This window comes from Crassostrea angulata, chromosome 5, assembly GCF_025612915.1.
Source record: "Crassostrea angulata isolate pt1a10 chromosome 5, ASM2561291v2, whole genome shotgun sequence".
NCBI lineage: Eukaryota > Metazoa > Mollusca > Bivalvia > Ostreida > Ostreidae > Magallana > Magallana angulata.
Genome location: NC_069115.1, coordinates 46,619,859 through 46,645,943, shown reverse-complemented (window position 1 = coordinate 46,645,943; position 26,085 = coordinate 46,619,859). Strand labels below are relative to the sequence as shown.

At 34.5% G+C, this 26,085-nt stretch overlaps 1 protein-coding gene and 1 long non-coding RNA gene across 4 annotated transcripts; one reads left to right on the top strand and one right to left on the bottom strand.

The window, feature by feature from the left end:
- Window positions 1–265: 265 nt before the first annotated feature.
- Window positions 266–19,055, bottom strand: LOC128184138 (E3 ubiquitin-protein ligase listerin-like). Of its 3 annotated transcripts, none has more exons than XM_052853487.1 (32): window positions 18,987–19,055; window positions 18,681–18,872; window positions 17,114–17,317; window positions 16,665–16,763; window positions 15,270–15,500; window positions 14,798–14,850; window positions 14,413–14,593; window positions 13,897–14,070; window positions 13,147–13,337; window positions 12,746–12,890; window positions 11,731–12,435; window positions 11,327–11,546; window positions 10,564–10,706; window positions 10,081–10,162; window positions 9,706–9,856; window positions 9,334–9,481; window positions 8,805–9,023; window positions 8,387–8,505; window positions 8,043–8,144; window positions 7,548–7,690; window positions 6,967–7,105; window positions 6,559–6,703; window positions 5,645–5,861; window positions 5,089–5,326; window positions 4,755–4,823; window positions 4,167–4,356; window positions 3,530–3,674; window positions 3,049–3,178; window positions 2,688–2,775; window positions 2,096–2,290; window positions 1,679–1,846; window positions 266–1,268 (listed from the first exon to the last, which is right to left on the bottom strand). In XM_052853487.1, exons 2-32 carry the CDS (start codon window positions 18,732–18,734, stop codon window positions 1,209–1,211), a joined length of 5,148 nt encoding a protein of 1,715 aa, XP_052709447.1. In that variant the 5' UTR covers window positions 18,735–18,872; window positions 18,987–19,055; the 3' UTR covers window positions 266–1,208. The 3 variants fall into 3 exon arrangements, with proteins under 3 accessions (XP_052709447.1, XP_052709448.1, XP_052709446.1); XM_052853488.1 differs by having other exon boundaries at window positions 19,038–19,054; XM_052853486.1 differs by having other exon boundaries at window positions 18,681–18,903; window positions 19,038–19,053.
- Window positions 17,461–18,360, top strand: LOC128184141 (uncharacterized). Its single transcript, XR_008243698.1, has 3 exons — window positions 17,461–17,893; window positions 18,009–18,124; window positions 18,234–18,360. It is a non-coding gene; the product is annotated as an uncharacterized LOC128184141 (long non-coding RNA).
- Window positions 19,056–26,085: the final 7,030 nt, after the last annotated feature.

Sequence of the window (26,085 nt, the reverse complement as noted above, 5' to 3'; positions counted from 1 at the left end):
AAGCCAGACAAATCTTGTCGATTTCAAAGAGCCATGGTTGAGTGGCCAGCAATGAAATAGACAGGCCTACGTCACATTGCTGTTTGACACAACTACCCAAAGTCCAAGCTCCTGTTAAAATAGTTCTATTAACCAATATCTGTATCGGAGTATACAATAAAAGTACACGCTATTAACACCTAAATATCGAGGTACGTAAATGTACATTTCAATACTTTTTTGTACATTACATTCTTGTATTGCTCAATTTTCCGCGTGTTTTTAGAGAGAGTGAGATTTCAAAACAGAATTACTTGATTTCTCGCCCTCAAAATATATTACGTTAAACTTATCATCACAAACGTTATATTGTATTCTGTGCACTATATTTACAAAAATATTACTGTATACGCCACATAATAAGGTTGAGAAGATCAAAAGAAGAATTAATGGGTTATGTGATACTTGTCTAAATATGTATTCAAAAGCTAAGAGTAATTCTAATAAAAATTGAGAAGAAAAAATATTCAGGGTAGATAGTTTTCCAATTCACAATTCCAATACTGAATCTCAAGAACTTTTTAAAACGTGTATTATTTACCTTTAAAATCAAATAAAGTTTTAAGAAGTTTCTTTTTGGAGGACATCACCAGAGTCAGAAAATATAAGGTCAAGCTAATGTCTGAGGTGGATATCCATTCCTAAAACCAGTTTTACTTATACAGTTCAAGTCCTCTACTTCTAACCTATTACAACACATTTAAAATCTTATTTTCTCATGTTTTCTCAAATTATGTATAACATCTCCTTACAATTTATCTGACAGAGATATTTCTTTGTTTGAATTAATAAAACGGATTTTACAATTATTAAACAATGAATCAACAACAAAACAATTAATGGAACACAAAACCATAACGTATATAAAACTCAAACAAATAAAGTCAACTTTCTCAGATAATTTATTATTGTAAAATTTAAAATAATATTATATTCAATTTTGTATTGAACAATACAATAGATTAAAATTTTGTTTGCTATGTACTCTTTTTGAATTTGTAAAATTCTTCTGTTTATAAACTTTTTGACAAATGATATGTACCATGTTCCCTCTATAACAGAGGATCTCTTTTTATATCCAGTGTCTGTCTGATGATTAACACAGGTATCTTTATAATAAATAAATGTTAGATCCAATGACTATTTCAAACACAGCAATTGTTTTGCGACTAGAACAGATTTCTACACAATGGACAGGTCGAGTTGTGGCTTGTCTGAAACCATTTGTACTGAAAGGCAAGACAACATACTACGATTACTGTGAATCATGTAACTAATCTACATATAGGATGGATCGAATAGATAAATTAAACAAATAGATTCCTATTTGATCTTCCATGCATCCTAATCTCCTTATCCTCATCACAAAAAAGCAATAAACAAATGCAAAAACAAGCTCAATCTTCCCCATGCTCGGATCTAGAGGGACCCCCCCCCCCCCCCCCTCCTTCCCTTTGCAAAATTCAAATTCCTTTAAATTACATTATAAAATTATCAAAAATATTTCTCAGAACCCCGCACCCCTCTTGACAAAATCAAATAACCATCTGGATTCCGCTGGAAAAAATTTCTTGATCCGCGCATGTTCCCAATAAAAATATTGTGTGGTACAGCTCAAGAGAGACAACTCCTGACTTACCAGACAGGCTGAGTGGAACTTCTTCTTGCAGGTCCTGCACGACAGCCGAGGCAGCTGGAAGTTTGTGCCATGAAGCACGGAGAAACAGATCATACAGTCATCCACCCCCTCAAACCTCTTGTCTATGTTCCTCCTCCATATCCTCAGTCCATCCATGATGCTGCCATTCTGTACAAATTAACGAACAACCAACTCTTAGACACATGTAGCTCATACATCTATTCCTTCAAACTTCTACTTAACATCTACAGTGTGACTTTTATCATCCTTTAAGGTAATAGACACTCAGATTATACAAAAAGACATAAAATCTTGCCAGAGCTTTGTATATAATTATATAAATATATAAATTAAAAGTATAGTATACCGTTATTCTCTCTCTCTCTCTCTCTCTCTCTCTCTCTCTCTCCATTGTACCTGGTGCTGTAGGAATATGTTGAGTTGCAGCAGCCACTTGTCCCACTGCTGGGCGGTCACTCCCACTTTCTTCTCACTTGACACAGTGATGTTTCCCAGGGGGTAGTTCTGAGGGAGGGTGATGACCACCTCAATACACACCTCTTCCAGGGTATGGATTGCCACCACTTCACGGGTGGAGGGCCGGGTCTTTACCTGTTGGTAAATGAAGGAAGACTTACATAGTTGTATAAATTTATAGTTATCAAATCTTTATCATGTTTATCTACATATGAATCTTCATGACATTCATCAAATCACAAATTACAGTAGATTAAGAAACTAGGCAAATTACTGTAAAAACTGGCAAATCTAATACCTTTCTAATATGACATACTTCGAATTTTGAACACAAGCTTTTTAAAATTAATGTACTGTTTCTTTTGTTTTGATAGCTGTCTGATGCGATCTGTCAATTTTTTTTTAACTTCTCGTACATGTATATGTGTAGCTTACAGCAAATAATTTCTAGATTGGACATCCTTTCAGAACTCTTAATGTAAAAAGTTGTTAGAACTGCATTGAAAGTACTATTTTCCATGTTGTCACTTACAGTGAAATTCACATCCTTCTTGTCTATTGTATCCAGGGAAGAAATCTCCTCTGTACACAAAACAGGGCTGACATATTTACTGGTAAATCTGAAATATTTTTGCAATACAGAAGCATTTGCAGCTTATAGTAATCAAAAATAGCAACTGCCCTCTACCAATCAACATGCCTATATAATTACTCTTGTAGTAAGAATAGGCCAACAGGCCACGGCAGTCACCTGAACAATAGTGCAGAAATACTTAAATATTAATTTTTTCTGTCATAAAACATAGACAATGATGTAATCTCTGTATGTTGACATAGCTAACACCTACAAAAAGGTATAGTAGGATACGATATATGATGACACCAATCTTTACCTGTCGACGTAACTGACAGATTTCCTGTCCTGGTCCTTCCACCACAGTCGTACCAGGGCTGGGGTCCTCTTGAGGGCGTCCTTATACACACTACAGGCCAGCTCACACACCTCTAACACACCAGGCTCACCTACAGAAAGGTATGGGAGGATAATAATTATTCAGATAAACATAATTTAAGAAAAAACACATTTTTTTCTATTCTGGACCTTTTAGAATTTCTTTCAAGTTGGATCATTTAGAATTTCCTTTCTTAAGTTTTAAAAATAGAAAACTTTAGTTACAATATTGTCATGATTCACAGAACTGTACCTTTGATTGTTATATTTTGCTTGGATGGTTTTACACATGCAGAGCTTGTTGTTAAGATATACCAAAAATGAATCTCTATAGGTACAATGTATTTTACTTGCCTATATAAAAATAACTGTAACAGTTTTGGCTACTAATTAATTCATTGTCTGACAAACAATAATCTCACCTGATGCATAAAGACAGAAAGCTTTCTCAAATATGTTAGTTTTGTCCTTGTTGAATGGAATCTCTGGCATCAACCGGAAAATTACTGACATAAACTGGTCAATGCAGCCCTTCTCTTGTAGATAAGCCGCATACTTGGACCTTAACTATAGAAAAATAGAAAAAAGAGTCACATATGATGTTGCATCTATTGTTTTATTTGACCACATAGAATTGTTTAAGAGTCTCCTATAATTTCTACTTCAATTTTAACATTTCAATATCAATTAATACAAGAAACACTGGTCATATTTAATAAATAAATCAATCATTTTAGAGTAACAAAACAGTGTGAAAACCTTATTCTTATATACAGTCATGTATGTGCAATTTATAAAACGGAATTCATTTTCTAGTTTTATGTGATTATTATGAAAAAGTAAATCATTTACCACAACTTTACAGTAATTTATCATGTTTCTGTCAAATATAGAAGAATTGTTCAAAATCAGTCTATAGATATATATCATTAAGGTTTTCAGCATTCAGAATCAGTCTTGAAGAAATTTACACTATGCACTTTCGACTCATAATCCCCGGAAGAGTCAGATGTTCTATTTCCTAATTTTAACTAGAGGAAGCGGGTTTTCCTCTTATACCTCTGCTGATGAATGCCTAAATGAGGTCAGTAGGAGTTTCCATGACAACAGATATGCCAGTACATGTTGATAAATCTCTGAGAAAGGCTCCACAATAAACTTCTGGTCAATACTGAGGTCCAGTAACACAGTGGCCAGGGTGGTGGACTGTTTGTTCTGTATGATCTGCATCAGACAGGCAGGTGGACTCCTGTAATGGTATACACTAAAGTAAATAACATTGTAAACAAGTACAAGTTCAGGTGAGCACAGTTAAAAGTCCACTCTTCATATTGTAGGTATATAGTCATCCCTCCCCTAGCCCCCCCCCCCCAAAAAAAATGCATTTCTACCATCTCCTGCATAATTTATTCTCCCTATACTATATATATTCACTGTACATACAATGTACATATACCTAGTTTACCACTTAATTTTAAAATGTACATAAAACATATAGTTCTAACTTATACACCTCCATAGATTTGCATTGTATTTACATCAATCTATATTCACAGTACACATCTAGTTCCTTATCAACTGGAACTTAGATTTACTCACTGAATTATATACTTAGTATGGTAATGTGCACACATTAATGACATTTACTTTGACGTCTGTTCCTCCTCTGTATCACTCGTCTCCTCCTTGTCATAACCAGGTAATTCTGGCATAACTCTAAAATAGTGAAATATGCATTTTATTATACAAAGTGGTCGTAAAAGATTTTAAAAAGAGCAATATTTTACATTTCATGCTTCATTAATTCTCTTCTTTAATCAGGTGTATTTTTTGGCGGGGATCAACAACAATAAAATTGATTAAAAACTTGTTTTGCAGCTGCGGTTTTACTTTTTAAAAAAAAGAGCCAAAATGATGAAAGGTATACTCCATTCTTGTAATTGCATATTGATAAAGTTCTGCAAGGAGGTTGTTGCTTTACCTTCTGAGAATATGGAAAGCCGCAATCTGCACACTTCTGTGAGGGAACATCAACAGTGGCGAGATGTGGTTAATGAGAGACTGAAGAGTGTCTGGCAAGGGAGACAACTGGTCTGCAATCAGGTAGGCGGGTAACTTGTGAGCAAGCACCTGCTGCGTGGGGCAGTAGGAGGCGGCACTGGCCACAGCCCTCAGTAAACTCTCCAGGATTCCCTTCAGGGGCCTCTTCTTCATGTTGTCTTTATATAAAATAAGTAAGCTGTTATGGTAAGCAATATGGCCACAAAATAAGTATAATTCGTACAATCAGTTTCCACAACCGTATTAAATATAAGTAAATGTACATGATACTGCACATGTATATCTTTAAATAATTCATAATACATGTATTTTTATTCCAAAGCTTATCTTAAAAAATACTATGAAGACCAGTGAAACAGCAAAACATTTATAAAACAGAATCAGTTTTATATAAGATATGAAGCACAAAATTCTTTTTAACATTAGCTGGTTGCATAGTTGTATGGTGTAGCATATAAATGAACAGCATATCTCACCAGTTAGTCTATGGAACAGTGGCAGCAGTGAAGAAAATATCCCCTCGCTGAAGAACTCCTCCCACTCAGTCAGCAGGTTCTTGGGGCAGACATCTTGTCTGATTGGGAACACGTCCTCCACAGTGTGGGCGACCTCTGACACCAGCTGACACACAGACAGGGTGAATACCTGTACCGGGAAAGAGCTCATCAGCTGCGACTCACTCTCATCTACAGACTATAAAGAAAAGAATTCAATGATATTCTATATTAATGTAATGTTTTTTAATAATTTTTAAATCTAATTCGAGTTTACATTTCATATTATCACTATTATTACATTACTTTACTTTCCTATAGTTTTTCTTTCAAAAACATTTGTCTGTTAAAGTTAACTTTACACATGCAACATTAATGTAAACAAAGATTTTTTCTCCATAATTATAACATCAGGGTTATTCACCAAAGTTTTATAACTTAAAAAAGATTATCACGGATTATATATGAAGCACTGGACAGGTGCTATTGGAGAAACAAGTTTTAAATAGCAAGATTAAGTTTAGCAGATCTCTGTATAAAGATATAGAAAAACATTCAAATTTCAAAGCTTGAATATATAAACTTTTTCTTAACTTTCTTTTTTATAGCTAACCAAGATATATCTTAAATTTTATGGCAGGTCTGACACTGTAGATTCCTATTTAAACGTGAAGAATTAATTTCCGCGTAAAATCGCAGATTTTAAAATCTCGCTTTTATTTTTCAGACAGTTTTGAACTATAGTAAATTCTTGCAGAACATTGGTGATCGCGATTATATATTCTCGCTATCTTATACAGAACAGTGAAATCGTGTAATTAAGTACTCGCGTAAAATAAGGAATTTACAGAAGCTAATTTGTTGACCACCCAGCCATGATAATTCTCTCCCTCTACCTGTATAAGACTGACAGCTGTACATAGTATGAAGTCCCAGGCCTTGTCTGATAGTTTCTCGGGGAAACTTTGCACCGCCCTCTGTAGGAACCGGACAATTTCTACATTTGCAAGAACCCTTACTCCAGCCACATCAGCCAGGTTACTAGAAAAATAAACGAATATTTAAATAAAAAAAATTAACTTTAAGTTAAAAGTAAAAGTGTACCTTTTTTTCTTAAACAAGTATAAATTTGTTTGGAAGAACATTAAACATTATTACAGAGGCACAAAATCTTCACATTTTTATTTCTGTCTTTAAAAATTTATTTTTAATAATATCTAAACATTTAATTTTACACAACAAAATCTTATAAGACCATATCTGATTGCAATTGGATAACAGTCACACTTCAGTCTAATACCCACCATTCACACAGCAGCAGGTCATCCATCTGATCTTTCCAGGTCATGACCTGAGTAAGGACGCTTGCACCAAACTCTAATATTTCTTCGTTTGCCTTACACCTCAGTATTGCATTAAAGATTCCAAGTGCTGATATTCCACCTTAAATGTACAGCTGAATGTGTCAAATTACAACTCTAAATAACATCTGAACATTTTTATTAAACTGATTTAGGATTACTACTAGTTCATTGAATTTTCACCAGTTTGTATTTTCATAGTCACTGGGAAATTCCTTTGCTTTGTAAATCATTTCGATATAGTTCAATGTGATATTTCCAATAAGGAAGAGTTTTTATGAAACTCTCTTTATAAAAGTGTCTTTAAAACAAAACAAAAGCTGGTTTTCTCCAAAAATTTGACTTAAACACATTTGAATTACATGTATGACCTTAGTTATGATTGGAAAGCAAACAACATGGTATTTCTGTTTTGAATGTATGAACCCTCCATCTTGCAATTCTACATGTACATGTATATTTTGAGTAAACAGTTAAACACTCAGCTACATAAAATTTCTTTGTCTCGCATTTCCTGTATTTACCATTGGTTGCCATGACATCTTGACTTTCACAGCTGATAATTCGGGCCACCATCACCTCTGCCAGGGAGGTGAGACCATTAACACTCAGATGAGGAGCCACTGTCTGTAGAATCTGAATGTTGGCCTCAGTGAGCTCAGAGAACCTGCAACACACAATAATGACATATTAAATATAGTTAACTGTGCAAGTTAACCATGCTATATTTTTGTAAAATTATCAGCAAATTTGTAATTTTCCTTTAAAGCTGAACATTAAGTAAATGTAAAAAGTAGGCATGTACCATGTATTTGCATACAGTAGTAATATTTCTTGATTCCGTAAGTACAGTGAACAATGTCTTGTAAACACAAATGTACTGCATGTACATGTATATAAAAAAAGTTCTTAACCTATTACATGTATTTAAAAGAGCACAAATATGTCTATAATTGTTTACCTTGCTTTCAAAATTATTATGAGCTTATCAGCTTATTATTTGTATTAAAGTAACTTACCTCTCTATTAAGGTGTAAACATCCACTTGATCCTCAGAGTTTGACCATTCATCAGGTAAGACCTGACTCAAACACAGACTCAGCAACCCATCCTCTGTACACCTGTAAGAGATCCAGAATATCTCATTGTCACTTTCTGCCTTTCAACATCTCTCATATTAATAAACCACAGAGCTTTATCAATTGAGAAACCACTAAATAAACTAAATTCACATATATCAGGAAACTTTCTCAGCTACATGTACAACAATTTGATCATTTTTAAGTCATTCCACTATTTAGAAGATTTCTGCAGTCAATTTACTATAGGAGTAAATGTACGGTATTTATCATTATATCAGTACCTGTCCATGATGTAGTTTATGTGTGCATTCCTCTTTTCTCTTGGCATTCCCTGTACCAGGAGTTTTATTTTCTCTTGTAAGATATCTATTCCATTCATTGTGTCAGTAAATCGGATCAGCTGAAAACAGCGTTTGAATTGAATTTTATCATTATCATTTACATACATATGTAAATAAATATTAAAGATATCAAATATACATGTATATAAATATTTCAAATATAGACTGAATTAATTGTGGGAAAGAAAAAAGAAGACATAAAAAAATTATACATGTATATATAAATTTGTTCAAATAAAGATAGTTATTAGATTGAGTTTGTTGTGGAAAAGTGCTGGTTGTACTATATTCCTGTTACCAAATCTTCAATTTTATAAATTTAATCAAGAGAGACCAGTAACAGAATTGTGTCCCATACCAGTCGTTTCTCCATGTCTTGGTACACTTGCACTAAGGATGTGCTTTGTAGCACACTGAGTAAAATCTCCTGGTTGTCATAGCGATGTGCCGACATCAGCAACAGCTCGGTATTAAAGAGAGTTGTGTACAGAGTCTGAATGAGATTGAGCAAGCTGTCTGGTCGGTTAGGAAACTCACAGAATGATAGACGTCCACTGGCAAAACAGAATTCTGCCATCTGAAAAAAGAAATAAACAAAATATACATATGATGTTGATTAGCTTAATATTTCACAAATAATACATATTGCTCTTGATCTTTGTTACTCTTTGATACATGTATAACTGATATCAATAATCCTTAAAAACACAGAATCTCATTTTAAGATCTATTTGGTTGTGCATGAAGTCCAGAAAAACCCCATGATTTAAAATCTATATTTTAACCTTCACTGTGGTGAATTTGAACTTTGAAAGTGAAACAGAGGAAAACCAAAATTTGCATCCCATCTAAGTATCCAAAATAATTTGACATGTGTATTTGCTTACCGACTTTGTCATGTTTGGCTGAGTTTTAACAAAGAGTTCACTGAGGTACACAGTGACTACTGGGTTCTCATCATCAGCATCTTCACTTGGGACACTTCTCTTTATCACATCCAGTAATTTCTCAGCAGAGTGGAATAAACACTGAAATCTATATATAATAGATAATAAAAACGTTCTCCCATTAATATGTACATGTATAGACACCAACAAGCAATATCAATCTAGAAAATTCATAATACAATGTTGATAACCTGTATTAACAACAATGACTGGTATTCATGTCATGATCATTGAACATTTGATGCATACATGTATTCTAATAGCAACATAATATTGTGATTTAATGTGATTTTTTATAAAGCACAGACTTACGATGCCATGTTTTCAGTTTTGACAAGCTGTTTGTGTAGAACATCCTTGAATCTGTATAGAATAGAGTCTCCTGTAAGATATCCCCCTGTCTTCTTGACAACAGCACCAATCCCAGAAGTCCATGCTGTTTCTGCTTCCTGCTTTGTCGAATCTTTTTAAAATAAGATGCATACCGTCTGATATTCATTTTATTCATTAAAGTTTAAGTTATTTATGTCTTATTCTTGATACTAAAGTTACTTTTGTTTACTAACATTTCTTTTCAAATCATACAATGTAATTTTTCTGAAATGCAATACTGGACTGAAAATTTATATTTATGGATATGATTCACCATGCCAATAGCTGTTTAGACTGTGTACAAGTTAAGAGTACCCAATATTTGGAAGGACGGATCAGTGCAGATAGTGAACAAGGACAGCAGCAATTCTTCTCCTGCGTGTAGCATGCTGGAGTCCTTCAACACAGAATAAGATTAAAACCAATTAATCAAAAGAAAAACCCAGTACCTAAATATATGCATATTAAATCTATCTCCAGTTATCTATTAAGAAAAGAACCTGAAATATAGTACATGTAGTACCACAACAACAAGTAAAACATGATTTTTCAAAAGATCATTCTCAAACTACTTCAGGTTGTTAATTTTACATTTACAAGTATACAGTATTTACATACAGTCAGACTTTGATATCTTCAACACTGATATCTCAAAGTGATTTGTAAGACCCAACCACTTATTTTTTAAAGTATTTTACTCTTGATATCACGAATACTCGGATATCTCGAAGTTTTCAAACAGTCCCATCTAGTTAAGATAACAAAGTTTGACTGTAATAAATTTAAGTATTTTTTTACCTTTATATGCAGTATAAAACTTGTGGTTGCCTTGGCAACAAATTTTACTGCAAGATCTGCTTGTTGTTTGTCCTTCTTTAGTTCAAGGTCAAGCAGTGACTTGTGGATGGTCTGTAGAATTCCATGAATTGTCGATGGTTTCACTGTCACAGTGGAAAAAGCACATTGTTAACAGTGATCAAAAAGCAAAAGTTCACTTCACTTGATGATTAAAGTTATTTATAATAATACATGTATATAATTATATTCAAAATTACTATTAACAAAATCATATATGTTATAGCCGAAACTTTCAGCCCAAAAGCATAAACATACTTTCAAATAATACAGCCAAAACATTTTCTTATTTTAGTTTGAACCAAAATAATGCACTTTTAAATAAATTGCCAAAATTCAAAACAATGAGATATATGAGGAATTATGTTAACTTATCAGTATTAAAAAAGTGAAGGTTTACAACTACCAGGTACATCTAGAAGCTGGGACTTCCAACTCATGGGATTGGAAATACAGATATTTAGATATAACGGTTCAACTGTATGCTAATACTGTAGTTTCCTTATTTTACTAAGTCCTTAATTCCATGAGTCAAGTCATTATAATCAAATTGCAATATAAAAGCAAGATTTGAAAATCCCCGAGATGTGCTTCTTGTAATTTTTAGCGGATACTAATTCCTTGCATTTAATTAGGAATCTGCAGCATTTCACAATGTAAAAATTTCATAATTATACATTGTACATGTATATGATACCCTTCTCACCTCTATCTATCCCAGCAGAGAGGACCAGAGTAAGGATATCCCAGCCCTGTTGTATGTGGTCCTCATCTGTGTTCCTCAGGCTCTCCTCACACACTGTGTGTGCCACAGCCATGACCTTCTCCCTGAGGACATCGCTGTGGAACCAGTTGTCTACCCCCACAGACTGCCTCACTATTAGCTGACCCAGCAGACTGTAGAACACTGAGAAACTGCTTATTGTCTAAAACACAAAATAATCCTTTGTTAGTGTATGTCCAGTGACGTATATGCTAGTATATTTTCTTTATTAATATATGTTCCTTTGTATATCACTGATCAATATAAGGATGCAGTTACTGATTCAGAAGTTTTGATAATTGAATATAATCTGGTTTATGAAAAATTTCTAATCAATAATATCAAACCTTGCAGAGTTCCTTCAGCAATGTGTCTATCACAGATGTCTCAAGCAGAGGAATAAAGCTACATATAACATTTATCAACTGTCCAGAATCACTGTCTTTTAACTCTTGAGACTGGTGTAACCATGGCAAACAAACATTAAACACAAAGTAACTCGAATGTGATTGGTCAGTAGATATGTCTCCATGACAACTTGCAATAATATCCTTAATGGTCTCCTCCTCTGGAAAAAATTCAATTAAAGCTGCAAACAGGTGAAGATTTTGCTTATCCTGACTTTTATGAGCCATCTCAAAAGATTTCATTGTCATCAAATGCACAAACTTCTTTGCTCCAGGTGTTAACTCTCTCCTCTCTGGCTTGCTGGTAGAGAGGGAATCCATACTTGGAGTCTCTGTAGTAGCGAATTTCACCTTGACTTTCACTTCAGTTTTTGCCTTGAAACTACACTCAGGGTATATCAGACACCTGACAAACTGGACCAATCTATCCGTGAGGTATCCCATCTCCTCGGACAGTCCTGATCCCAGTCTCTCGGACACACCACTTCCAAAGTCCTTCCAAAAGTTGGACAGAATGTCTCCAAACTCCTCAAAGTTGGCCTCAGTCTCCATGACAATCATTAAATTTCCTATCAGGCTGTACAAGGAGGTTTTATGGAGGGCTGATGTGGCCTCAAACAATGAGGCATTGAGTACTCCCATAACCTAAAGAAAATTCTTGAAAATATATTAATACAGAAATTTTTCCAAATCCAACTAAGACTTTTGTTTAAAAAATCATTTCAATCTGTAAAAATAAGCCTGTTCAAATCTGTCAAGACTTTAAATCATGTGTTCATTCATTCAAGAAATGACCACTGTTGGCTGTACAATATTGAGAATAACACATTTTATTTATCATTAATAACTACCGGTACATTGCTATATATGTTGTCAACATTATGTTTTTCATATCAACAAATATAACTTTACATTAATTTTTTTGTCAAGTGAAATAATAAAACAAATTGGTTACCTGATCAGAGATCATGATTTCTATAAAACCTCTGTCCTTGCTGGTTTTGAGGGTAGAATTAATCACATACTGAGTACATTCAAAGTACGCTCGCACCAAAGCTCCTAATTCTCCTGCACTAGACTGCACTTGTTCCTTACTTAATCTGAAAGTCAGTGAACCATAAACATTTTTTTTTTCAGTTTAGTCATGCGTAATATCTTGGGCTTGTAGAAATCTTTTTAATGAAAAATGAATACTGACGGTTCAGAAACTTGCTACAGACTAAATATTAAATGTCAGAAAATCATATTCACACCTAAAACATGATAGTTCGGTCTGTAAATAAGTGAAATATGAAAAATATAGACAAAAAGATCTAACTGGTTTGAAATCAATAAATGGAAATAAAATAAAGTTACCCTGATTTCATGTAGTTGAAAAACTCAATGTAGAACTTGTTGTTCTCTCCTAGCAAGGTTTGAGGGACTTTGCTGAGAAATGGCAGAAGATCACCACCCATCAATGAAGCATTCCCATAGCAACCATTTTCTAGATACTTCCTGAGTTTGGGCCAGAATGCTTTCTCCACATTTATTTGCTGCCAACAGTCCTTTCAAACAGAAAATGGTGACTTAACATTTGGACATACAAGATGAAAAAATAAGAAACTTTTATCAAAACCTATAATTTATCATATACATGTGTACATTCAGTTAGTTTGGTTGTTTACATTAACTATGTGACTGTATACATACATGTACTTAGAGATGAAATTAAATGGGACCCAGAAAATTTTGCTTTCTTTAATAAACAAACTTTATTAAGGTTGACTATCTTAATTTACACCTCAGCATGTACCAGTTCTATCAGCAGAAAATGACTTAAACTTACAGAAATGATATAAGGTATACAGGGAAATATTTGCACTTGTTTTATTTTTGCCCCTTTTGCCCTCCTTGTTTATGGGCAAATTTTAGACTGGGCGAATTGCAATGGCTCAAATTATCTCTTTTTAAACATAACTTTGTCTGGGTGAATCCAAAAGGAGGTGAAACTGTTTGCAAGTGAAGAAGGGCGAAAATAACATGGGGCAAAAATAACTCTGTATACAGTAAACAGTACTGCAAGATTTACAAAGGTAAAGACATACACTGTAGTGCGAGACTTACATCCACATAGCTGACCAGGGACAGAGCTGATTCCCAGACACAGGGGCAGATAACTGCATCTGTCTCATCAATGTTGTGCAGGATGTGGGTGGACACTTTCTTGGAATGCTGGGTAGCGATGTCAGGAAGTGTCTGACACAGTCCCGCCAGGCAGGAATAAACTGCGGCTCTAACCTAAACCAGAGAAATCAGTCTTTATCAAAATTGGTCTTTTTTACTTGACACCTATCTTTGATGAACAGGTAAAACAGTAAGGCAAAGCTTCTTTTACACATCATTTACCCTTTTGTATAAATCTTCTGAACTTGAAAACTTTCAAGGCTTAGTAATGACATTCTGAGTGATTCAAATTGTATATATCACTTTTCATCAGTGTTTATTCTCTCCTATCTCTTCATTTTAAATCAAATGGATATCTACCCATTCAAAAAAAGATATGTAACTTAATGAAATCCATAATGTAATAATACATATGTTTTCTATAAATGTATATAGAGAAAAGTAAAAACAACATACACTAATGACTTGTGATTTCCCATGTTTCCAAAATTTGGGATCCTTTAGTAGATTGTCCATAGTCTCCGACAAAGAAGAGATTTGATTGGATGGGAGAGAGGTCAGTAGTTTCCTGATGGCCAGTAGCGATGAGGTCATCACCCTATTGTATTTGTTTTCCATGTCTTCTTTTTCTGTAGTCCTTAAAAATAGTAAATAAAATAATATCCATTTACAAGTAAATATAGATCTAAATCAATCCCATGTTAGATAATGCAAACTGCAATAAGACAAAATCAATATTTATTCATCTAATCTCTTATCTTCACACTGAATATTAAATGTTTTTTTATCTTAAATCATTCTCTTAATTTTGTTATTGTTGTTGTAGTGTAAGGACTCTTACTTCGGATCGCTTAATGAGGTTGGGGTCTGTCTTAATATGTTGTCGATAAGAAACTGAAAATCAGAATAAAACCAATAAAAACTTATCAATTAATCAATTCTTCAGGAAATATTCAGCACATATTCACATTTCAATCAACACCAGAAAAATTCATGTATATTGCATATGTAGAAAGCTACATAAATATTTGCCATTTTAAAAGGCAGAGCATTAATTAAAATACATGTACACTCACTACAGAAAATAGTACAATCTGGACTTTATTTACAGCAGATAAGAGAAATTATAATCCAATTAAAAGTATATAATGTCAATTAAATCCACTATATTATGAAGTCCTCTTTGAGGAACACACGTGTATATGTATATTACAAAGATTTTTAATTATTTAAAGAGATAAATGTGAAAGAGCATCAATTACAAGGAACATGAATAATTTAGACCAAGGAAAGAGTTAAAGAGAATTATATACCTCTGCAGATTCCTGTTTACAAAATACCAGAGCATCCACCTGTTTGACCGGAGGGAAGGCGGTCTGGAAGGCTTGCTGGGCGGCAGAGGCTACCGTAGGGTAGGTATCACACTGACTCAGCAGCCACGCCCCCATCAAGCTCTTTAGGTGGGGGGCTAGGTTCTTTCTCATTCTCAGGACCAATGTGTTCATGGAAGTCTGGGTCATCTCCCTTACCCTGTGGTCTATATCCTTAATAATAATGAAACACAATGTAAATGTCTAGGTTTTGGACTAAACATAGTAGCAGCTAGATAGTTACATTTGTCTTTGATCAAAAAGAAAACCCATAATTGACATTTGTATAGATATTCGAAGTCACGTATGATAAAACAACTACGGTAAATAAATATTTTCAAACACAGATGACATAGATCAAGACAACTTAATACTACTACAGCAGAAATTAAATTATATACAAAGAAGTCATGATAAAAAAGGTATATTTCTAAATAATATGTTTTACGGTGCTACCGTTCTGGCGAGCGCAGCAAGAATTACACATACCTTGCATTATTGTCAACCTAGTGTGAATTTTTGAGAGAGTATTGCTCTACAATAGGTATGCCAAAAGTACTAATTTTAATGGTTATGATACATACAGCGCAACCCCCTATCCTGAGAGAGAGAGAGAGAGAGAGAGAGAGAGAGGTCCCTGTTTATCAGTGTGTAATTTCCCACTTAGTTTTAAATTAAATGGTCTGACGATATGCAATATCTACATACATTTTTTAACTGTTTATTTTTTCATTTTATTCCTTTTTATTTAGTTCAAAATGTCTTAATTGTTTATTTCCTCCCTACTCATAAACTTACTGTACACACATGCACAATTAGCTAAAAAATGGATCGATATGACAGTAAAGTATGGCTCTTATATAATCTCTATATTAAAAAAAATGAAAAACAAATCATACGTCAATGAGGCAGGTATCGCAGTCTATACTGAAATAGCTAACTCAAGTACACTCATTACAGATGTTTGATCCACCTCTAAATTTATCGCGCGAGAGCACTGTGACGTCATCCATGACTTTGTTCATCTTTGTTTACGTTTGTTTACTCAATACGAAGGTATGGAAGCATGTAACAAATCTTTTGAGTCTCGCCAAAGTATATGCGGTACTCAAACGTGTCTTCAAACTTTACGACACCGTAAATTACAAGTTAAAAGTCAGCCATTTTTGGCATAGCACCACGGGTGAAAACATTAGAGAGCATTATGGGACGTAGACAAAAACTTTTGCTTGATGAACTGTAGGTTAAGCTTGTTCTTTTTCCCGCGCACACTGGTTCTTAAGAGCTCGCTTCGCTAGCCGGCGCGCAGAGCTGCGCTCGCTATTAATCAAATCTTACTATGGCCATTTTGTTGTAGATTCGTGGCCAAAATGGGAGCACAGCCTTTACACTCTCTTCATCTTTCTCTTTACACAGACTGCTAAATTCTTGTAGAGCCTAAAATGTGTAGATATGCCATTATTTATTGAGAAAAAATCCATTGGAAACATATTGATATTGAATAGGGGAAAGTAAATGGCTTTAACCTTTTGTGTTTTATATGCAAAAAACTGTTCTTCAGATCTAGAGTTAAACAAATTCATATATTAAAGTTTATGAATAATTTCACATTGTTTTTATATAATTTTTTAGTTTTGAATCCTATTAAAGGATATTTTATTGGTCATGAATAAGTAATGCTGCATCTGTTGCAAATTCTTTATACCTTATGAAGAAAACAGAGTAAAAATGAAATTGACAAAATCAAGCATATCCTTTATGAATTCAATGATTGTTTTTTTTTGTACCTTAACTTTTGTAGTAGCATCTTTTTTGCTGAGCTTTCTTAGAACCATTCGTATGTCTGCATCCAGACTTGTGTCTACATCATCTAAGCTCTGACTGACCGGTACATACCCTGGACTACCGGTCTGGAAACCGAACCCAATGAATCCAGTGGGAGCTGTACCAGCCTCGAGCAGAAGCTTGGCTGCTTCACTACTGCTGGAGGGCTGAAAATAGTTATAAATTTAATGAAAGAAGAGTGTTTCATGATTTGTGAATTTCTGTTTATGTATCTAGATTTTTTAATACATTCAAACAAATGCTCATCACTAACTTAACTTTAGAGACCAAAATAATCACAACAGCATACATGCCAACCTTCCCGATCTAGTCGGGATTTTCCCGATTTGAAGCATCGATCCCGATTTCCCGATCGGGATTTGTAAATTGTACAGAAATCCCGATTTCGTAAATATTACGACAAGATATCCCGATTTCCGACATGAATTTTATATCTCGCGCGACTTCTGTTTGGCCAGCCAATCAGAAATCGGGATTTAGGGTTGCCATTATTGTTTACCTGTGGCACATGTCGTGATTTGGGATGTGTGAACATGTGTTGGGAGGTTAATTGGAGTTAACTGAGAGCGTGTGTTGATAGTAATTAATCGGCATGTATTGTACACAGAGAGAACGACCTAGGCGATCGAAGTTAATTGTTTTATAGATAAAGAACGAATGAAGCAACTGACCATGCTGACAGCACCGATCGCTTGTAAATCACTAAATGTTTCCGAGTGATGGTAAGTAAAAACATTTTCACTTTAAAGTTTACTATGATTAAAAATTCCTTTAAAATTTTTTAGTCTTTAAACTGTTTAAAGAATTAAATTAAGCTCAGCGTAACTATTTTTCTAGCGTTAACCATGGTGGCTACAGCGAATGGCATACATGTAAATGCATCCACGCTTCAGGTCAATCAGAAGTCGGAATGCAAACGTTTTGCATTGGAAAAAATGTGGACCAAGATAAAGGTTAGTACAATAAATTGTTAACTGTATAATTGTAAACCATTTGTATAATAACATTAACAGTATGACAAACACTGCATTTAATAATACATATGTATCATATTTTTTGTAGGCCATTGTCTTAAGAAAGAGAGCATATGTTTCCTGGCTGCAGATTCTTTTACCATGGACCTGAATTTTAAGCACGCTTGTTGAAAGTTTTACATTTGTTGTTAAAGAATAAACCTTTTTGTTTTATAGTTGTTAGCTTGTTTGGATATATGGAATAAATTCTTATAACAACAAAAAACACAAATTATATTTTTACGACTAAATGTCGCGAATTTGTAGACATGAAAAATGTCGTTCGCGAAAAATCCCCCATGAAGATTTTCAAAAGTTGGCATGTATGCAACAGGTCAAGAATTTCGTAAGTTTCATTATTCAGAAAAAAATTCAAGTCTTACAATGACCTTTATTGGGCTTTATAACCTTATACTTATGGTTCGTTTGTACTAAGTGTTTATTTATTTGACTAATTATTTTGGAACATCAAGATATACAAGATAGATAAAGTTACCTTTGCATTTCCCTTGGTTCTCTGAGACTGTTTTTTACTACTATGTCCCGGCATTTTGTGTGAAAGAAATTTCTATAAACCTGGTTCATACACCGTGGATATGAAATGAATTACAGTGTACATGTAATAAAACGCCGTTCAACAGGTTTTCAGCTGGTATTGATCACATGTTGTGAAACATCTGTACTGGTTCTAAATAGAAAGTATGCGACATTAAAAAGTTCTGAAAGTTAAGAAATAATTTAAAGACAACAGAGAATTAAAATAATCATAACTTTCTTAGAATCAGTTCAATTAAAGACAAACCATCACAGAAACAATATTTTCATCTTTCATCATTCATGGCATGTATATTACCATGTGGATATAAGCGGCCAACAAAAACCGGAAGTGATGAGAGGATTCATTAAGTCGATGAAAAAATAAGTCGGTTTAAAGACATTAAAGATAAGAATACATTTTAATATTTAAAAAATCTTTAAAAAACTAATATGTATTACGGTGCGACCGTTGGGGGCGAGCGCAGCATGTGATAAAATAATGATTGAATTATGATAAAACAATAAAAATAAAAGTAGCGACGTAAAGTAAATGAATTTGAATGCAGAATAAAATAAACATGCCTATTTTTTCCAGTAAATTTTCATTATTCATAATTCATAAGATTTTGTTATCCATTTATATATATAGAATTTATCTCGGATAAAATGTGTTGAATAATAATGATTTTGACATAATGTACATAACAGTTTATTTCCTCTTTTCTTGCAGCAGACATTTTTCTTAAACTTACATAAAAACAACTGACTTATCACAGAGTCCCCCGTTTAAAAAAAATCAAATTTACGTGTAAAAAAAAAATTGCTGATCATATAAGGAAAATGGATCCCCCGGGAGCATGTAATAAATGGAAGTGAAAATAAAGACACTATTGAGCAGCTAAAGAGCTAAAGGCGTACTACGCACCCCCAATTCTTCACCCGGATTAGAATTTTCCTGATTTTGAGAATTTCTTTTTCTTTTTGCTTGCGAAGATTTTTTTTAATGATGTTGCCACGCCCCCTTTTAAAAAACATTCCTGGAAATTACCGTAAATTAATATAGTGAATAAAATAAATGTGAGCATTCATCCAAATGAGAGCAAGTTACAGCTGTTTCCTATCTTTGAAGAAATGTCCCCATTCGTTAGCTCTGCAAGATTTTGAGAAGATTTTGGTATTTGTATTTCAGCAGATTTACAATTACTACTTAGAGTAATTTCCCCTTATTGTGACGTCAACGTTCACGTCAGTCAAGTGTCGTCTGTCTCTTTTCTCAAAAGTTCTACTTTGATTCTCGCGAGATGGTATCCAGTCTAGTGAGATCGACCGACATTGAGGAAATGCATTGGGTCGAAATTAAATGAACGAAATTTACTGACGCCGAAAAATTCTGTCTGATCAATGTGTAAGAAATCCATTGTGACATCACTCGAAAGGACGATAACTCCGTTCGTCTTATGAAATGGATTTTGCGTTGTGTCAGCAGTATATCATCGTCGGAACCCACGGGTTTTCTATCCGTTACACTGCTTAGAAAACCCGTGGGTTCCGACGATGGCAGTATATTTACAATGCATGTACATAGTCTTTTATCTTGTTCTCGTGAGAGTGTGAAATGGGAAACCATAATTACAGGGAACTACTGGGACGATTAAAACAAGGCATTACTGGTCCGATTCAGAGGCGGATCCAGCAAAATTGGAAAGGGGGGTTCCAATCCATAAATATCAAAACGTGTAAAATTCAGCACTAGTTAAGGTGGTAAGGGTCGATATTAATGTGGATAAAAGTAAATTATAAACAAATACTTTCAGCGGTTAAAAAAAATCAACTTTTACAATATTTGACCAAAAAATATATTTTAAAATTTTCTGGAAAGGTTGATATCATAACTTCCCCAACGGGATTTGAACTCATAACTAACATTCGTAGTTAACACTCAAACTCATTGCACTACGCTGTTAGGTAGCAATTTTGGAAAAGAAAACTTTAATAAAATTATACTTGATTTTATTGTTTATTTCAATAGGAAGTACGTCATAATATGGAGATGTCCAATACCAACTTAACCTTTTATTCGTAAAGACCCCCCCCCCCCCCCCCCCCCCCGACTTTTTTAACATTTTCCGTGGGTAAATTAATTTTGGTTTTGGTAAGGATTTTGATAATTTGTAGCCTTAATAATCAATAAGTCTCAAGTTAACCCTTCTTATGGTATTTTGCCACAGAATTTCAGTTAAGCATTTGAAAAATAAAATGCAATTCATGCGTTTCATTAAGTACAATCGATTTTCTTTAGGCATAAAGAAGAAAATACCTAAGCGATATTGCATGCTTTATGAAATTTAAAAAAAAAATTCCACATGCTTACTAAAAGAAATAAACACCGATTGCTGAAGAAGAACACTTTAGTCAGGTTTCCGAGTACCCTCTGTTTTAGTATTTGGGACCCCAATAATAAAAACAGAGGAGTCTCGGGAACCTAACTAATAACTTTACTTCAATAAAATATCGATAGGGTGTTGTTTATAAGAAATAAATTACGTCCGTTGTACGAACAACTTTTAAATACTAGTAAGCGATTTCTAAAGCATTTATGTTGGATAATCGTATCCTTCCAGTTAGAATTTTAAGTTTAAAAAATAAATCAGATGTCCCAGAGAAAGGGGGGGGGGGGTTCCAACCCCCGGAACCCCCCCTCTGGATCCGCCAATGCGATTTACTGACGCCAAAAAAATCCGTTGAATGAATGTGCAAATAGTCCGAATTTTCTATTCACACACGCCTTGCCGGTAGAGCTCGCTTCGCGCCGGCGCTGCGCGCCGGCGAGCTGCGCTCGCTATAAACTGGATGTAAGCATAAATCCACAAAAGTTGTTGTCACCCGTAATGATATGTAATAACTAAAAAGAGCAAATATTATACATCATTATGACTTTACTGATAACATATTAATGTTTAAACCAATTTAACTTATATATGTATATCTAAAAATATAAAAGATTTTTTTTTATACAGTCGTTTGACCAGTTCCGAATAGGGTACAGATTAGGAGGTGCTGTAAATGTTCCTGGGTGTTATTTTTAGATCTGATTTTTTGGCCAATATACACCATATCCCTTCTGATATAAATGCAATATTGCTGCATTTAATTTTTTTAAATAAAATTTTATGCTAACAAATTACGCGGGAAGCCATTTTACCAGTTGCGAATAAGCCGATGGGTTCCGAATAACATAATTGTTTCTATACATATGGAATGTAGATAAAAAAGTTTCAGCCCTAAAACTATTCATTGAACCTGTTGAATAACAGGTTTAATGCAAACATCTCAGTTATTGGTATTTTCTTAACAAGACAGTTTGATTTGCACGAAAATGACAGACAAAATCCCCGTAACAATAATTTAGCCTGGTTTCTAACATCTTGTCGGAATACAGTCGCAGCCCCTCAACTTATCATTATTGTGGTACAATATGATTTATTTAAGACGGAGAAAGACATTTAATGAATTCCAGAAATATTTGTTTTAATCAATCCCTTCATTAAATCCTTAAACAGAGGGAAACAAATTGGGTATTCTGAACTCGTAAAATGACGGCTCAATAAAATTCTGCTTCCACTTGCGTTTTATTTTATTTTTTATCCTGTATGCTTTTGGGTATGTTAGAATACATACTAAACCTATGTTTAATAAAAGAAATCTTGTTACAAGTGAAAATTTAAGGCACCGACAGAAAATTTTACGTGCATATTAGCGTTGCAATGACCTGGATTTATTACAAAGCGAAAATAGTATCACCATGTAAAATGTATATTCTACATGTTGCGAACATTTTCTATAGTTTAGCTTGTTGGTAAATTATCGTTATTTACTCTTCTTAATTATCGTGAAATTCCTCCTGACTGTGCATGATGTGATAGAATGTAAATTAGTGTTTATCAAACGTCTTAACTGTAACAAAGAAATAGGACATCAAAGTAATCAAGTGTAGCTTTGGGAAAGATACTTATTAGAAAGGCAGGATTGAAGGACAATGGTTTCAGCTAAGAAATGTGTGTTTGACACTAATAGAGTTAAGGCAATTACATAACAATTAGCGGATTAACGCAGGTGAATAAATGGGCGTTTACCTGGACGATGGTCAGTTAGGATTAAGAAATATATTCTCTGATTGGGTGATTTATATATGTCAATTATTTAGAGGGTCACGCCAGTAAAATAATAATATATGTTTTAGAGATGATGGTAGGTTAGTTGAATAGAGTCAGAGTTCGATAGATAGAGGTTAAGAGTCAAGATACAAGTCGTCCGTCTAATCCGTTACGTTTTCCCTCACTGTCATATGTAGGTTAACATTAAGTTAGAATTATTAATAAGCGAGTTCCCCCTTTTTAATGTGTACGGAGTGAAGAGTAACTGTTTGTATAATTGTGTTATTAACTGGAATAAATGTGGAAAATACAGCGAGTGTTGAGCTAATTCCCTAGTAATCGCCCGGGACAGAAAATACCCCATACGGTACAAACCCGGCGGTTATAATTGGTGGAGTATCCCGATTTCCCAAAGATGTACCTCTCACAGGAAAAACAGACATTTCATCCTAGACATGAGGAAACGTGTAAGAACGGTAGGACGAGAATTGACGGACAACCGAACGGACAACGCCTGAAACGCAGTGAAGATGAAGTTCAATATGGATATTTCGAAATTCGCGCCAGCCAAGTTTAAAGGGAATTTTAAAGAAAACGCAGAAAAATGGATTTTTCAATTTAACTTGTTTGCAAGAGCGACACAACTTAACGATGAAGAAATATTACAGTTCCTGCCTCTACTATTTGATGAACATGCGTTACTATGGTACCAGTATCTACCCGAAGAAATGAAAGTGAATAAAGAAACTTTAACAAGTGCATTTCTTGAAAAATATGGAACAACAAACGCGGACAGATTAGTAGCATACGATGAAGCTGTTGAACGCAAACAACGCAAAGACGAAGATGTTACAGACTACATAAATGACGTCACAGAATTAGCAAGGAGAAGCCAATTGCCTGACCGATTCCTGATGGATAAATTCATGTTCCATACCCGTCCAGAGTACATCATGCACGCCGTTGGACATGACGACGGGAAGACACCACAGGATATAGAAAAGCGTCTCCGAGTTGCTGAGGTTGCAGAGAGAAGAAAGAAGAAAGCGGAGGCGAGTGAAGTGGAAGCGATCAATTCAGTGTTTGAAAATCTACAGAAAAGGGTCGACGAAATATCAAATAAAGTGCTTCGTGATACAGAGTGTGTGAATCAAGTTTGTGATCAAGAAAATCAAATAGTGCCACCTTATCAATATTCCGAAAATGTTTGTGTAAATCAAAATTTTCAAAATGTGCTACCATATCAAAAGTGCGAATCTGTATCTTTTAATACAAATGTGTCCCATTGTGCAAATCAACAGAAAAAACCGCCCAAACATTACAGAACACCATGCTTTCGTTGTGGTAAGTGTGACCATTTTCCTTCACAATGTCGCTGTATTACTAGAATGTGTAGATTATGCAAGAAAATCGGACACATTGCAATAATGTGCCCATCCAAATTCAAACGTTCGAAGCCCCGTCAAAAACAAAAAGTTGTTGGGTCCGTTTCTAGCAATGAACATCAAAACAAGGTCAAAGCTAGGGTTGCCGGTCATGTTGTTTCAGCTTTAGTTGATACAGGGGCGGACATTTCTATCATATCTGAAAAGCTATACAAAAAGGCGAAATTGCACAGAAATTATCCTCTTCAAAATTCGGTTACGTTTGCACGAGGTGTTACTGGCACTCATCTCAAAATAAATGGTCAAACTACAATTCCAGTTAAAATCGGCAACCTTGAGCTTCATCAGTCATTTCATGTCACAGATCAATGCTCTCAAGATTTGATTTTAGGCCTAAATTTTCTCAAGACACAAAATGCTAAAATTGATTTTTCTGAAGGAAATTTGATTTTGCAGAAAGGTATTTCAGTTGTCCCATTTCTGAGAAAAGATGAAAGTTTTGTGTGCAATATTTCATTGATCAGCAGTGTGAAAATTCCCCCCAGGTCTGAAATTATTTTACCAGTTCAATCAAATCACAAAGATTTCATAAAGTCAAAATTTGGTGTCATTGAAATGAATTCCGCACTGACTGGTACTCATTCGGTTGTAGGAGCAACTTGCTTGGTTCAAATGAAAGACAACAAATCTGTAGCAAGAGTTATGAACCCGACTAATTCAGAAATAAACTTATCAAAAGACTTTTCTGTAGGCAAATTCTATGAAATTGAAAATGTTACTTCAGAAATTGGAAATGAAAACAAACAGATTTCTTGTGTGTCACTTTCAGATAAACAATGCAAAACTTCAAACGCTCAAAAAGCAATAGATATGGGTATTGATTGTTCTCAGTGTGATTTGTCAGTTAGTGAAAAAGAAAAACTTTTAGATATGCTTGGTCAAAATCGCGACGTCTTTGCCAAAGATTTATCAGAGTTAGGTCAATCAAATCGCCATCCGCATATAATTAACACGGGAAACGCTAATCCGATTAGACAAAGACCGTACCGCGCATCCCCGCGATCACGCGCGGAAATTTCGCGCCAAGTCAAGGAACAATTGGACAACGACATAATTGAACCGTCAACCAGCGAATGGTCAAGTCCCGTAGTTCTTGTTCGGAAGAAAAACGGCGATTACAGATTTGCCGTAGATTACCGGAAGTTAAATTCGGTAACAAAGCCGATGAATTTTCCGTTGCCGCGCATGGAAGATATTATTGACACACTGGGAGAGAGCAATGCGCAAATTTTCAGCTCTCTTGATATGTTCTCTGGGTATTGGCAACTCAATTTAGACCCCAGAACAAAACACAAAACGGCCTTTGTATGTCATGAAGGTTTGTATCAATACAAGCGCATCCCCTTTGGTTTACAGGGAAGTCCCAGCGCATTTATGTCTGTGATGTCAGATGTACTTCGTGATGTAAACTGGAAGTATTCACTAGTTTACATGGACGATATTCTCATTTTCTCAAAGAATTTTGACGAACATTTATTTCATTTAGATCAAGTTTTTCAAAAACTCAGAGAGGCAAATTTGCGCCTCAAACCATCAAAATGCAATTTTGCTGTCAAGGAAGTTAAATATTTAGGCCATGTTATTTCAAAAGATGGAATTTCTAGATCTGTAGATAAGTCAAAAGTAGAAGCTGTCAAATCTTTCCCGGAACCGAAAAATACAACTGACATCAGAGCATTTTTGGGACTTGCGAATTATTACCGCAAATTCATTCATGGTTTTGCAGACATTGCTACCCCCCTCAATAGGCTACTAGTTAAGGGAA

What these genes read in the sequence shown, in the direction of transcription:
- LOC128184138 (XM_052853487.1), bottom strand. Translation starts at nt 18,734, where the DNA reads ATGCCGGGACATAGTAGTAAAAAACAGTCTCAGAGAACCAAGGGAAAT. An exon ending in AAATCATGATCTCTGATCAG is followed by an intron (nt 12,436 to 12,745) that starts GTAACCAATTTG and finishes AATTTTCTTTAG; the next exon opens with GTTATGGGAGTACTCAATGC. An exon ending in AAAACTGAAAACATGGCATC is followed by an intron (nt 9,482 to 9,705) that starts GTAAGTCTGTGC and finishes TATTATATATAG; the next exon opens with ATTTCAGTGTTTATTCCACT.